Genomic DNA, 14,330 nt, shown 5'->3' on the forward strand with positions numbered 1-14,330 from the left:
CGAGATGAAAATAATTCTGCATTGATGCTGATTTATGCAAATGTATGCACTCCCTTTGCTGATAAATATCAAATAATTTGATATGTTGTTAAAATTTGGTTTAGTGACTGCAAATTAAAGGGTACCTGAGACGGATGAAAAGTAAAGTTTTATACATACCTGGGGCTTCCTCCAGCCCCCTTCAGGCTAATCAGTCCCTCGCTGTCCTCCACCACCCGGATCTTCTGCTATGAGTCCTGCTAATTCAGCCAGTAAGCGCTGTCCGGCCGCATGCCGCTCCCACAGCCAGGAACATTCTGCACCTGCGCAATAGTGCTGCACAGGTGTAGTATGCTCCTGGCGGTGGAGTGTGTGCATGTGCACTACGCCCGACTGGCTCAAGTACCTGGACTCATAGCAGAAGATCCAGGTGGTGGAGGAGGACAACGAGGGATGGATTATCCTGAAGGCGGCTGGAGGAAGCCCCAGGTATGTATAAAACTTTAATTTCATCAGTCTCAGGTTTACTTTGTTACACAGTAGTACTATACTCTACATATGCACTCCCCACAGAGCTGCAGGGAATCCACTGAGAATGCTGTGCACATTGAACACAGAGGTGTTGTCTGTTTACAATCTCCTTATTCCCCTGCAGAGTACCTGCACATCATTCTTACATGTTCCCACACTTACATTGCCTAGGGCCTGATAGATGTTCTTTGTTCCGGTTTGTAGTCTAAAGGGAATAAATATAGTAGTCTACATATCCTTCTCACTTCAGTTGTCTTGTAAAATTCCTAAGCGTTGGCAGTTAAGAGACGGATTTTTAAACAACTTTTAATCAACAAAATTGTAATATGCAAATTAGAGGAGTCAGAGTCGAGGAGTCGGAGTCGGAGTCGGTGGAATCCTAAACTGAGGAGTCAGAGTCGGAGTCGGTGGATTTTTGGACCGACTCCACAGCCCTGCAAGCTACCACAGTGATAGAAACTACAAATTCGAAGGTTGAATCCATACATATGTCATATACAAAAACTACAGCCATATCTAGACCGGCAAAAATTGTTTATTGGAGAAGATATTAATCTTACTATTGAGTTTATTGTCAGGCTGGCAACACAGCAGACAACGCTACTTAATGAACAAGGTTTTGCATGAATGAAAGATTGCATTACTTTTAATTTTGATTATAAATTATTTTTCTCTTTCGAAGAAATAAAACAACAAATGGAGATCGCTAACCATCTGTCATCATTTTCCTGAAAGGGGGGATGTCAGAATTCTAGCGGTTTTATTTATGCAGGAAAAGCTGTCATATGTGTATGTTTTAAGTTTTAATGTTCTATGCAAAATTTCATTGTAAACTGTAAAGTTAAAGTACTTTTTTACAATATTGCTCTGTGACATCTCAGCATATTCCAAGCAGTGAAACTCATAATTGGATTATTCTAGTTACAAGAAGTGAAAACATTTTTTGTTTATGATACAGAGCATCTTTCAAATGTCAAGGTTACAGATAAGCATACTGTGTGGAAAACTGGGAACAATATCTTATTTTGAAATTCGTGACGAACGACAGCAAACATCATGTTATGGTTATGGTAGTTCATTGTGACTTTTATAAAATGTCAGATAGATAAAGCATTTTTTAACATAAGCTTAATACATAATATTACACTGCCATCTGGCGTTTTTTTGTAATCTTTAATTTATAGAATGAAATTATTTAGATAGCTAATCAGTATACACAATATTTGATTATTCTTTAAGGATAGTATAGTGTTTAAATAAGTATTAATTTACTGTAAGTCTGAATACTGTTGGTTACAGGCCTATGTATTTTGGTGGGTCAAGATGGCCGACAGCATTTCAGAAAGAAATGGGCATACCTCAGCCAATTAAGACACAGATGTCATAATAAGCAAACACAGCATGAAACATAGATATGGGAGATGTTTTTAATTCTGGAGACCCAGGCCCATATGCAATTCACTTTTTCACCTGAGTTTTCTCCTAGGAGATAATTTTTCATTTTCAATTTAAAATAACTTTCCAGCACTTTTCAACTAAAAATGTACCCAAAAGAAGTTGAAAAAGTACTATCAAAATTATTTTGAGCATTTTTTTTGCTTTATGGTGGCTTAAAAGGCATTTTATTGAAAAGTTAAAAAATGTCAACTTGGAGAAAACTAAGGAGGAAAAGTGAATTGCATATTGGCCCCAGTGTCTCATGACATTTCTCTTATCGGGAGGTCATGATATAGTCAAAATGTCTACCTGCGTGTGCACCCAATTAATTACGATATCACCCTCATTAATTAAATGTCAAACACTCCAAATGACGTAGATTCTCACAGTTAAGATAATTAAGGTATTCAAAACAAAAAAGTGTTATGGTTATTTTAAATGTCAAAGATAGCGAGCTACGCATGGAAGCTTTAGCCAATCCGAACCTGGGATTCAGGGAAATTCCAGATTAGGCAGCCATATTGCATCCTATCCCTATAAAAGTAGGAGCTGAAAGCTCATAGTTTGCAGAAGCCCAACAATCTCCTGAGAAGACACATGAGGCAGAAGCTACCTTCCCACAAGTGGTTCTAGATGCTGAAGAGATGACAGAGAAGGGGTAATATGCTTAATATTCTGGTGATTTACTTTATTAATTTTTCAGCATTAAGTTTTGTTAACATGTTAGCAAGACGTTTTTTAGAAGCTTTTTTGATTGATTGATTGATGATCGGTTGGCTCTAAAGCCTTGATGAGATGGAATACTGTTAGAAGGAAACACTACTTGGAACTGTTCATATTTTGTATATATGCTGTATGATAAGCAAATACAATTTTTTATATAAAATCAAATACTGAGTGCTCTGATTTATTTCAAGGTACACCGTCAATCTATAATTACTGTTATAGAGGGTTCAGACCCCGCTATGCCGGATTTATATGATAGCAACGCTTTAAAGGCTGGTCCTTTGTTGAGTTAGCAATCATGAAAAAAGCAAGAACCGCTCAGGTTTTTGACACTTGTTTATTCTTCACCGTCTTCACCTTCTTCTTTTTCTTCTCTCCATCTTTTTGTTCACCATCTTCTTTTTCTGTTTTACCATCTTCTTTCTCATCACCATCATCTTCATCATCTTTTTCTTCACTGGCACCTGGTTCTTCTTCTTCTGGGTCATCCTCACTTGGTTTGTAATCTTCTTCTTCACCTGGTTCTTCTTCGTCTTCTTCTTCTTCATCATCATCTGGTTCTTCTTCTTCTTCTTGATTATCATCTGGTTCTTCTTCATCATCTGGTTCTTCTTCTTCTTCATCATCATCTGGTTCTTCTTCACCTGGTTCTTCTTCTTCTTCATATACCAAATAACTTCCGATGAACACACAGCCTCACAAAGTATACCAAGTTACTATTTATTATATCAACATTTCATAAAAGACATCGGTTCTCATACAGGTATATACCACAGAACAAATTCATCCCAATAGAAAACCCACATTAAAAACAATGATTGCGGATTGCATAAATAACGCAGGCTGCGTTTTCAAACAGCATAGATTTGATTGAGTAGATGTAAAGGCAAACTATATCTGGCCAGATAAATACATTTTGCCACACTCAACTTTCGTCCGCGCACTCACTCACCACACACGTGCCATGATAATTGAATATGGGGGGCCCCCTTAATAATCAAATCTCCAACAGTTCAGTCCGCATATAGAATGACAGAAGGACTTGAAATGTCAGCCGTTTGTTTCAAGCAGGAAGGATTGGCTCTCACCCAAATTTGCATAGGCATCCAGTCATCGGAATTCCGCTGTTACATACAGTAAAGTCCATACCGCTTGGATGGCTTAAGAGCATTACCCTGTCGGCTCCATCTTGCCGACCGCCCTACCGCGGAGGACGCCAACCCTGGTTCTTCTTCTTGTTCTTCTTCTTCTTGTTCTTCTTCTTCTTGTTATTCTTCTTCTTATTTTTCTTCTTGTTATTCTTCTTCTTCTGGTTCTTCTTCTTCTTCTTCTTCTGGTTATTCTGGTTCTTCTTCTTCTTCTGGTTATTCTCCTGGCTATTCTTCTTCTTCTTCACCTGTTTATTCTTTTTCTTCTTCACCTGGTTCTTCTTCTTCTTCTTCGCCTGGTTATTCTTCTTCTTATTCTTCTTCTTCACCACCATTTTTTTTGTCTTTGTATTCTTTCTCTTGTACCCAACTTAATGGTTTTTCCCTTACAGAACTCAACTGTTTTAAAATTTGTTCTTCAACAGCATAGCTAAATTTTTAGTGTAATAATAGCTAGTGGCACATGATTCTGCGGACCCTGGTGGCGGGAACACAGACAGCAGGAGGTTAAATGTAGCAGCAGGAGGAGGAGTGACGTGTGGCAGCAGGCAAAGTAACGGGCCATGGTACCTAGCGTTGGTAATGGCGCATGGCAGCAGCGCATAATTCTGTGGACCCTGGTGGTGGGAACACAGACAGCAGGAGGTTAAATACAGCAGCAGGAGGAGGAGTGACATGTGGCAGCAGGCAATGTAGTAGGCTGTGGCACTTAGCGTTGGTACCATGGCTGTAATAAACACCATACAGAAGGAGGTTCTGGACAGCAGTCGTGAAGCCCACATTGTGTCCAATACACAACTGGGAGAGCACAGTTTTCAACCCAGACACCTCAGATTTTTCTTTTTTTTTTTTTTTTACACAAGAACAAAAATAGTAGCTATTTTAAGGGTGCTTTTTTTCAAAAAAATGTAGCTATTGTAGTGGCGTAATAACTATTGGCGCATGGCAGAAGTGCATAATTCTGTGGACCCTGGTGGTAGGAACACAGACAGCAGGAGGTTAAATACAGCAGCAGCAGGAGGAGGAGGAGGAGGAGTGACGTGTGGCAGCAGGCAATGTAACGGCGGGCCATGGTCCCTAGCGTTGGTACCATGGCTTTAATAATAAACACCAAAAGCAGGAGGTTCCTGACAGCAGTCATGAAGCCCACATTGTGTCCAATACACAACTGGGACAGCACAGTTTTCAAACCAGACACCTCAGATGTTTCTTTTTTTTTTTTTACACAAGAACAAAAATAGTAGCTATTTTAAGGGTGTGTTAAATGGCTAGTGGCAGCAGTGCATAACAGAGTGGACCCTGCTGGTGGTGGTGGGAACACAGACAGGAGGTTTAATGCAGCAGCAGAAGGACATACATGGCAGCAGGCCATCTAGGCCATGGCACTTAGTGGTGGTACCACAGCACCTAAAGAAAAAACAGGCCAAATTTGCAGGGGACTGAAGGTTGATGTTCTGATAAAAAAATTCCCAGGCACCTCATGTCCTCCTGTCGCCGACAACGGGTGCCTGGAACGTGCCTTTAATCCAGGCCTGGTTGATCTTCAGGAATGTGAGTCTGTCTACGGACTCTGTGGACAGACGAGAGCGCTTCTCTGTGACCACGCCACCGGCCGCACTGAAGCACCTCTCTGACAGCATGCTGGAAGGGGGGCAAGACAGGACTTCCAGGGCGTACTGCGCCAGCTCACTCCACATCTGTAAGCACTCGACCCAGTACTCCATGAGGTCCACAGGCTCCTCACCCCCGGGGTCAAGCCTGCTGAAGGACCTCATGTAGTCGTCCACCATCTGGATCAGGTGCTGCCTGTGACTTTGAGAGGAGGATGCTGCTGCATGCACCTCCTCTCTCAGCCGCTCTACCATCAGGTAGAGTGCCGTTGTCAAGGACAGCAGGTCTCCTGGGCACCTGATGCTGCTGCTGGCTGCAGGAATCGGCTGCTGTGCTGTCTGGACAGGGACAGAGGGGGTGGAAGGCTGGCGGAAGGCTTCCTCCAATCGCCGAACAAGGATCTCCGGCAACTCCCTTGTTCGCTGCTCACGGTCTCCAGCAGGCAGGAACTGAGCCACCTTCCCCCTCAGCCGTGGGTCCAGGATCATGCTGATGCAGGTGTCCTCCCGAGCTTGCATCTGCTTAACCCTGGGGTATGTGCGCAGGAACCGCAGCATGTGCCCTGCCATGGTGAACAGGGTGGTCCGTCCAGCAGAGACATTAGGGTCAGTGGCCTCAAGTTCGCTGTCCTCCTCCTCTGGCCCCTGAGCCTCTTACTCCTCTCTACAACCTCTCACCACTGCTGCTGCGCTCCGCTGTTCCCCCTCAACAGCAACATCCAGCACCTCCAACTCCTCCTCCAACAACTCAAATTCTTACGCAGAAGTGGACTGCGCAGGTGGCTGCTGTTCCAGCTGGCTCAGGGCCTCCTCTCCTACATCCATCAAATCACAAAGTGCCCTGTCCAGCAGACAAACAAAGGGCACCCACTGGCAGAGGGATGCCCGTTCCTCGCTCACCAGGTTGGTTACCTGCAGGAAGGGAGCCAACATCAAGCAGACCTGCTGCATTTGCCCCCACTGTGCGTTGGAGATGAGCTGGAGTTTGGTGGTGCCGGCGACAGTGGCCTCAACAATGTAGCGGTGGACAGCCCTCCTCTGCTCAACCAGCCGCTCCAACATCGCCAGGGTGGAATTCCAGCGAGTTGCCACATCGATCACTAGTCGGTGTCGTGGCAGGCCCTCACGCTGCTGAATGTCAGCCAGGTTTGCTGCGGCAGCGGCTGAGCGCCGGAAACTGCGAACAATTTTAGGAGCCACTTCCAACAGATCCTCCATCCCCTGGTAGGTGCGCAGGAACTTCTGCACCACCCGTTTCAGGACATGGGCCAAGCAGGGGACGTACAGTGGTGTGAAAAACTATTTGCCCCCTTCCTGATTTCCTATTCTTTTTCATGTTTGTCACACTTAAATGTTTCTGCTCATCAAAAACCGTTAACTATTAGTCAAAGATAACATAATTGAACACAAAATGCAGTTTTAAATGATGGTTTTTATTATTTAGTGAGAAAAATAACTCAAAATCTACATGGCCCTGTGTGAAAAAGAAATTGCCCCCTGAACCTAATAACTGGTTGGGCCACCCTTAGCAGCAATAACTGCAATCAAGCATTTGCAATAACTTGCAACGAGTCTTTTACAGCGCTCTGGAGGAATTTTGGCCCACTCATCTTTGCAGAATTGTTGTAATTCAGCTTTACATTTTCAGACATCTTCAAAACTCTTCAAAACTTATTTTCTACTCTTCCTTAAAGTGAACCTAAAGGCAAAAAAAAAATGAGATGAACTCACCTGGGGCTTCCCTCAGCCCCCTGCAGTCGATCGGTGCCCTCGCAGCTCCGGTCCGATGCCTCTGGACCTCCTGGCCGCAATAGCAGCATAGGGGGGATATACAGGCTGGGAACGCGAACAATCACTCGCGTTCCCATGCCTGTCGGCCGGTGACGGCCAAACCGGAAGTGTTCACCGGCGGGTCCAGAGGCATCGGACCGGAGCTGCGAGGGCACCGATCGGCTGCAGGGGCTGAGGGAAGCCCCAGGTGAGTTTATCTCATTTTTTTTTTGACTTTAGGTTATCTTTAACTGTTTATCACTAAGTAACTTTAGGGCCCTTTCACACCGGGATGGTGAGGTGCAGTATGTTTACCGCACCCCACCATTGAGTAATGAAAGGCTGTGGAGACTTTCATACTGCCATGGTATAGCACGATGCGACGGAAATGAAGTTTTCGCTGCATCCCCGATGCTAGGACAAAACTACGTGTCATTCTGTGTCGGACCAGAAGTCATGTTACTCTGTGGTGACACAGGGATATTGAAAATGTTGGTGTTGGGGCACGCATGCACGGAAACATATTTTAACAGTACGCTTCTGTGCACTTCCGCATACCAGAAACAGGAAGTGACGACAAGCGCACGTCACTTCTTGCTTTGCTGGTGGCTAGACAGGAAACACCGCGTAGTAACCAATGTTCCCTGAAAGGCCTGTTTCTAGCGGTAGATGCAATGTAACACACTGTTAGCAGTGGGGTCCCACAGGGGTCTGTACTGGGTCCAGTGCTCTTCAATTTATTTATTAATGACCAAGTGGATGCAGTAGTGAGCAATGTTGCTATTTTTGCAGATGATACAAAATTGTGCAGAATCATCAACTCTCAGGAAGATAGTGTCATATTGCAACAGGATCTGGATAGGATGGCTATATGGGCACATAAATGGCAGATGAAATTCAATGTTGAAAAATGTAAAGTCGTGCATTTTGGTCGTACCCATGTTCTAGCACCATACAAAATAAATGGGAGACAGTTGGGGACATCAAACTTGGAGAAGGACTTAGGAGTACTCATCGACAACAAGTTAAATAATCGTACTCAATGCCAAGCCGCTGCAGCTAAAGCTAACAAAATTTTGGGATGCATTGAAAGGGAAATAAAAACTCGAGATGCGCGCATAATATTGCCCCTGTTTAACTCTCTAGTAAGGCCACATCTGGAATATGGAATTCAGTTGTGGGCACCACACTACAAAACAGATATTGCAGTTTTAGAGCAGGTGCAGAGACGAGCAACAAAATTGATACGTGGGATGGAAGGTCTCACTTACCAAGAAAGGTTAGATAAACTGGGTTTATTTAGTCTAGAGAAAAGACGCCTTAGAGGAGATCTAATTAACATGTATAAATACATCCGAGGGCAATATAATAGCTTGGCGGATGAGCTTTTTGTCCCTAGGCCTTCTCAAAGGACTAGAGGACATGATCTGCGCATGGAGGAAAAACGTTTTAGCCACTTATTTAGGAAAGGGTTCTTTACAGTAAGAGTGATTAAGATATGGAATGTATTGCCACAGGAAGTCGTTATGGCAAACTCTATACCTGCATTTAAAGGGGGCTTAGATGCTTTCCTTGGGTTGAATGACATCCATGGCTACAATTACTAGGTAAGGCCTAATGATGTTGATCCAGGGATTTTATCTGATTGCCATCTGGAGTCGGGAAGGAATTTTTCCCTTTAGGGGCTTATTGGACCATGCCTTGTAAGTGTTTTTTTGCCTTCCTCTGGATCAACAGGGATATGTGAGGGAGCAGGCTGGAGTTGTACTTTGTACTGGTTGAACTCGATGGACGTATGTCTTTTTTCAACCAAAATAACTATGTAACTATGTAACATCACTGCTGCCAGTGTTTGCAGTGTGAAACCAGCCTCAGTCTCATTTACTTTACCTTTTGAATCCTATGTTTCAGTTAGATTGTAAGCTGAATTTGCCAATGAGTTATACTTCTCTTGTCCCATAATTTGTACTAGGCTATGCATTTATGATTGTAATCTGCAACCCGTATTATTTATAGGGCATAGCTGTATTTATACTGTACTTATAGATAATATTTATATTATGCTGTTACTTTATACATTAAAGATTGTATGCTTAAACCCATATCTCAAACCCATATGCTTAAACCCATATCTCAACATCTCCAAATGTAGGGCTTGATTCAATAAGACAAATAGCATGCCTTATCCGAGTTAATATGCGTTATCAGTGATAACACACCTTATCCTAGTTAACACGCCCTATCAGAGTAGCATAGCGAGCGCTACAAACTTATGTCTGCTAATTGACAATGACGAGAGCTCCTCTCGTCCTGCCCTGAGCCCCTGCCAGTTTGTAGCACTTGCTATGCTACTCTGATAAGGCATGTTACCTCTGATAAGACATGTTAACTCGGATAAGGCATGTTATCTCTGATAAGGCGCATTAACTTGGATAAGGCATGCTATTTGTCTTAGTGAACCAAGCCCTTCGTTTCTGAAAGGGTTGAATTTTGAGGCTGAATACAGCCAGATATGTTGAATCATGGACAGTAATTTAAAAATAACTCAAGTGATGCGAGATATCAGGATTAAAGCAATATGGGCCTGCTTCACAAAGCTTTTCTGTTAAATTATCTCCCCTTATTTATTAACTCACAATTTATCTCTGCTCGGGCTTGATTCACAAAAGCTTGATAACTGAAAGCACGGCCATGCTATGCAGTTACCACGCGATGTGACGTGCGCAAAGGTTTGTGCGAGTAAAGGCTTACGCCCATGTGGTAACAAAGGTTTGCGCGCGACTACATGCGTGTTTGCGTATGAACGCGCTCGTGCTTGCGTGTAAACCTTCGTTAGCATGCGGGCATAAGCCTTCATGCGTGCAAACCTTTGTGTGCGTAACATCACGTGGTAACTGCATAGCACGGCCATGCTTTCAGTTATCACGCTTTTGTGAATCAAGCCCTTTAAATGACTTAACTCATGATTTACCTCTCCTTATCTAACTTAACTCATTTTTTAGTTCTCCTTATCTAATTTAAATCATGGCTTAGCTCTCCTTATTTGACATAACTCAGGGTTTAACTCTCCTTATCTATTTATCTCGTGAATTATCTCTCCTTATTTGTTTATCTCATACATTAGCACTCCTTACAGTTAAGGTGAAAAATAAATAACCTTTGTGAATCAACCCTTATGAGTGAAATGATTGGCTTTTTCCTAGAGTTGAGCTGAAATTTTCGTAATTTCGCATTACTAAAATTACGCATGCAAAATTTGCGATTACGATGCGAAATTACAGTAGCGTAATTGCCATTAAAATCGTAATTGAAAATACCGTAAGCGTAATTTTCAACGCGTAATTTTGCGTTTCGTTCATGCCGTAATTTCGCATTAAACGCTACCGTAATTTCGCGTTAAACCGTAACGCTCCGTATAATATAAAAAAGCCGCCGACTTTAAGGGTTAATAGCAAAGCCCCCTTAAATGCTAAGAGCCTCAAATTTGGAGAATATATTAAGGAGATCAGGAGGAATAAGAGGAAAATTTTTTTTTTCAAAAAGACCTTATAGTTTTTGAGAAAATCGATGTTAAAGTTTCAAAGGAAAAATGTAAACATTTAAAAACCCGCCGACTTTAACGGTTAATAGCAAAGCCTGCTTAAAGTTTAGGAACACCAAATTCCCAGGGTATATTAAGGGGATCAGTGGGAATAAGAGGAAACATTTTTTTTTCAAAAAGACCTTATAGTTTTTGAGAAAATCGATTTTTAAGTTTCAAGGGCGAAAATGTCTTTTAAATGCAGAAAATGTCAGTTTTTTTTGCACAGGTAACAATAGTGTATTATTTTCATAGATTCCCCCAAGTGGGAAGAGTTTTACTTACTTCATTCTGAGTGTGGGAAATATTAAAAAAAACGACGTGGGGTCCCCCCTCCCAGACCTCTTTAACTCCTTGTCCCCCATGCAGGCTGGGATAGCCAGAATGCGGAGCACCGGCCGCGTGGGGCTCCGCACCCTGACTATACCAGCCCGCATGGTCCATGGATTGGGGGGTCTCGGAAGGGGAGGGGCAGCCAAGCTTTCCCCTCCCCCTCCGAGCCCTTGTCCAATCCAAGGACAAGGGGCTCTTCTCCACCTCCGATGGGCGGTGGAGGTGGAGGCCGCGATTTCCTGGGGGGGAGGTTCATGGTGGAATCTGGGAGTCCCCTTTAAAAAGGGGTCCCCCAGATGCCCACCCCCCCTCCCAGGAGAAATGAGTATAGAGGTACTTGTACCCCTTACCCATTTCCTTTAAGAGTTAAAAGTAAATAAACACACAAACGCTTAGAAAAAGTATTTTAATTGAACAAAAAACATAACCACGAAAAAAGTCCTTTAATATTCTTAATTAACCATTAATACTTACCTGTCCCTTTAAATAAATTATCCCTCGAAATAGCCTCAGAAATGTTCTATCAGTTACAATGTAACAAAGTTATTACAATGTAACAACTTTGTTACATTGTAACTACGCCGCACCCTACGTCACTCGCCGCCGCCGCATCCGCGTCTGCGCTGCACAGATTCCCGACAGAGCTCTGAGCTATATAGCTCAGAGCTCTGAGAAGCATCTTTGTATTTTGGCTCCAAGGAGCCCCATTGGTCCTTAGCAGACCAATGGGGTTCCTTCAAATCAAAAGGAACCCCATTGGTCTGCTAAGGACCAATTGGGCTCCTTGGAGCCCAAATACAAAGATGCTTCTCAGAGCTCTGAGCTATATAGCTCAGAGCTCTGTCGGGTCCGTGCAGGACGCTAAGTCCCCGCTGGCTCCGCTGCCCTCCCCGCCTCTCCCACATGTCACCCACAATTCACCCACATGTGGGTGACAGATGTGGGCGGGGTGGACAGCGGGAGCTGCGGGGACTTAGCGTCCTGCACGGACGCGTAAGTGTATGCTGCGGCGGCTGAGCGGCGAGTGACGTTGGGTGCGGCGTAGTTACAATGTAACAAAGTTGTTACATTGTAATAACTTTGTTACATTGTAACTGATAGAACATTTCCGAGGCTATTTCGAGGGATCATTTATTTAAAGGGACAGGTAAGTATTAATGGTTAATTAAGAATATTAAAGGACTTTTTTCGTGGTTATGTTTTTTGTTCAATTAAAATACTTTTTCTAAGTGTTTGTGTGTTTATTTACTTTTAACTCTTAAAGGAAATGGGTAAGGGGTACAAGTACCTCTATACTCATTTCTCCTGGGAGGGGGGGTGGGCATCTGGGGGACCCCTTTTTAAAGGGGACTCCCAGATTCCACCATGAACCTCCCCCCCAGGAAATCGAGGCCTCCACCTCCACCATCCGCCCATCGGAGGTGGAGAAAAGCCCCTTGTCCTTGGATTGGACAAGGGCTCGGAGGGGGAGGGGAAAGCTTGGCTGCCCCTCCCCTTCCGAGACCCCCCAATCCATGGACCATGCGGGCTGGTATAGTCAGGGTGCGGAGCCCCACGCGGCCGGTGCTCCGCATTCTGGCTATCCCAGCCTGCATGGGGGACAAGGGGTTAAAGAGGTCTGGGAGGGGGGACCCCACGTCGTTTTTTTTTAATATTTCCCACACTCAGAACGAAGTAAGTAAAACTCTTCCCACTTGGGGAATCTATGAAAATAATACACTATTGTTACCTGTGCAAAAAAACCTGACATTTTCTGCATTTAAAAGACATTTTCGCCCTTGAAACTTAAAAATCGATTTTCTCAAAAACTATAAGGTCTTTTTGAAAAAAAAAATGTTTCCTCTTATTCCCACTGATCCCCTTAATATACCCTGGGAATTTGGTGTTCCTAAACTTTAAGCAGGCTTTGCTATTAACCGTTAAAGTCGGCGGGTTTTTAAATGTTTACATTTTTCCTTTGAAACTTTAACATCGATTTTCTCAAAAACTATAAGGTCTTTTTGAAAAAAAAATGTTCCTCTTATTCCTCCTGATCTCCTTAATATATTCTCCAAATTTGAGGCTCTTAGCATTTAAGGGGGCTTTGCTATTAACCCTTAAAGTCGGCGGCTACCTAACATTGATACATGCGTCAATTTTTCCGCTTCGGGAGCATGACCATACGCATTAATTTCGTAATACCCGTTGCAATGCGAAAATTACGCTTAAGCGAAATTTCGCGAAATCCTTCTTCATTACGATTATGTACTTACGGCCATAAACGTAATTACACTAATTACGCGAAATTTCGCGAAATCGTAATTACTCCATTACGCTCATCTCTACTTTTTCCTTATTTCTGTGATCTCGATCTAGAATTTTTTAAGCTGTAAGCTTTAGGTACTAACATGTTCCTGCCTTTTGCTTATCAGAACATGACAATGCTGGACCTTTCATGTTGTAAAAGCAAAGACTTTGAGTTATGTTTGCACCATACCTCTTCTCTTATACAACTCTAAATATCAAGCATTTCTTGACTTAATCCTATATTTAACAGTACAAGGTTGACAGAAATTGAGATTTTTGGAATTGTGCTGTATCACTTCTGTATGGAAAAAATGTTTAATCATGCTCAAAGACAAAGTGTGCCCCCTCCCCAGACTGCCCTTGTACCTTATTTGTCTTCTTTCGCTGAGTTTTAGTGCAATTTCCCATCGCTCATCTGCAATCTGGTTGGTTGCATTGCCCACTCTAGGTGTTGTGACTGTGTTTCAAGCCATGAATGCATGTATATAATGAAAAGGCACTTTCTCCAGGGTTTAAAGAGTTACCTGTCAATGTGCCTTACAGATGATTCTGATGTTATATGTTTGTGGACGTATCAAGCTGTGTATTTATGTCCCTCTGCTGAGTTAGGAAGGGAGGGGAGTTAAACCAACTGCTAGGGATTAAAGATTTCAATGAGAGGGCGAGCCCTGGGTGAGGACAGTTTTATAGAGAGAGAGAGAGAGAGAGAGAGAGAGAGAGAGAGAGAGAGAGAGAGAGAGAGAGAGAGAGAGAGAGAGAGAGAGAGAGAGAGAGAGAGAGAGAGAGAGAGAGAGAGAGAGAGAGAGAGAGAGAGAGAGAGAGAGAGAGAGAGAGAGAGAGAGAGAGAGAGAGAGAGAGAGAGAGAGAGAGAAGAAAGTGGGATTGGGAGCTGTCAGCATAGCACACTTGTGATAGAAGCAAATGAGCTCA

General features: G+C 43.2%; 1 protein-coding gene across 4 annotated transcripts in view; it reads right to left on the reverse strand.

Annotated features, from left to right (window-relative positions):
* LOC137533954 (calcium-binding protein 2-like) overlaps positions 1-13,947 on the reverse strand; it is a 619,507-nt gene extending 605,560 nt beyond the window's left edge. For all 4 annotated transcript variants that reach the window (XM_068255280.1, XM_068255279.1, XM_068255278.1 and 1 more), the window contains exon 1: positions 13,767-13,947. In XM_068255280.1, the coding sequence (XP_068111381.1) occupies positions 13,767-13,808 (42 nt within the window). In that variant the 5' untranslated portion in view covers positions 13,809-13,947. The remainder of the gene's footprint in view (positions 1-13,766) is intronic.
* Positions 13,948-14,330: the final 383 nt, after the last annotated feature.

The sequence above is a fragment of the Hyperolius riggenbachi genome, chromosome 10, assembly GCF_040937935.1.
Source record: "Hyperolius riggenbachi isolate aHypRig1 chromosome 10, aHypRig1.pri, whole genome shotgun sequence".
Taxonomy (NCBI): domain Eukaryota; kingdom Metazoa; phylum Chordata; class Amphibia; order Anura; family Hyperoliidae; genus Hyperolius; species Hyperolius riggenbachi.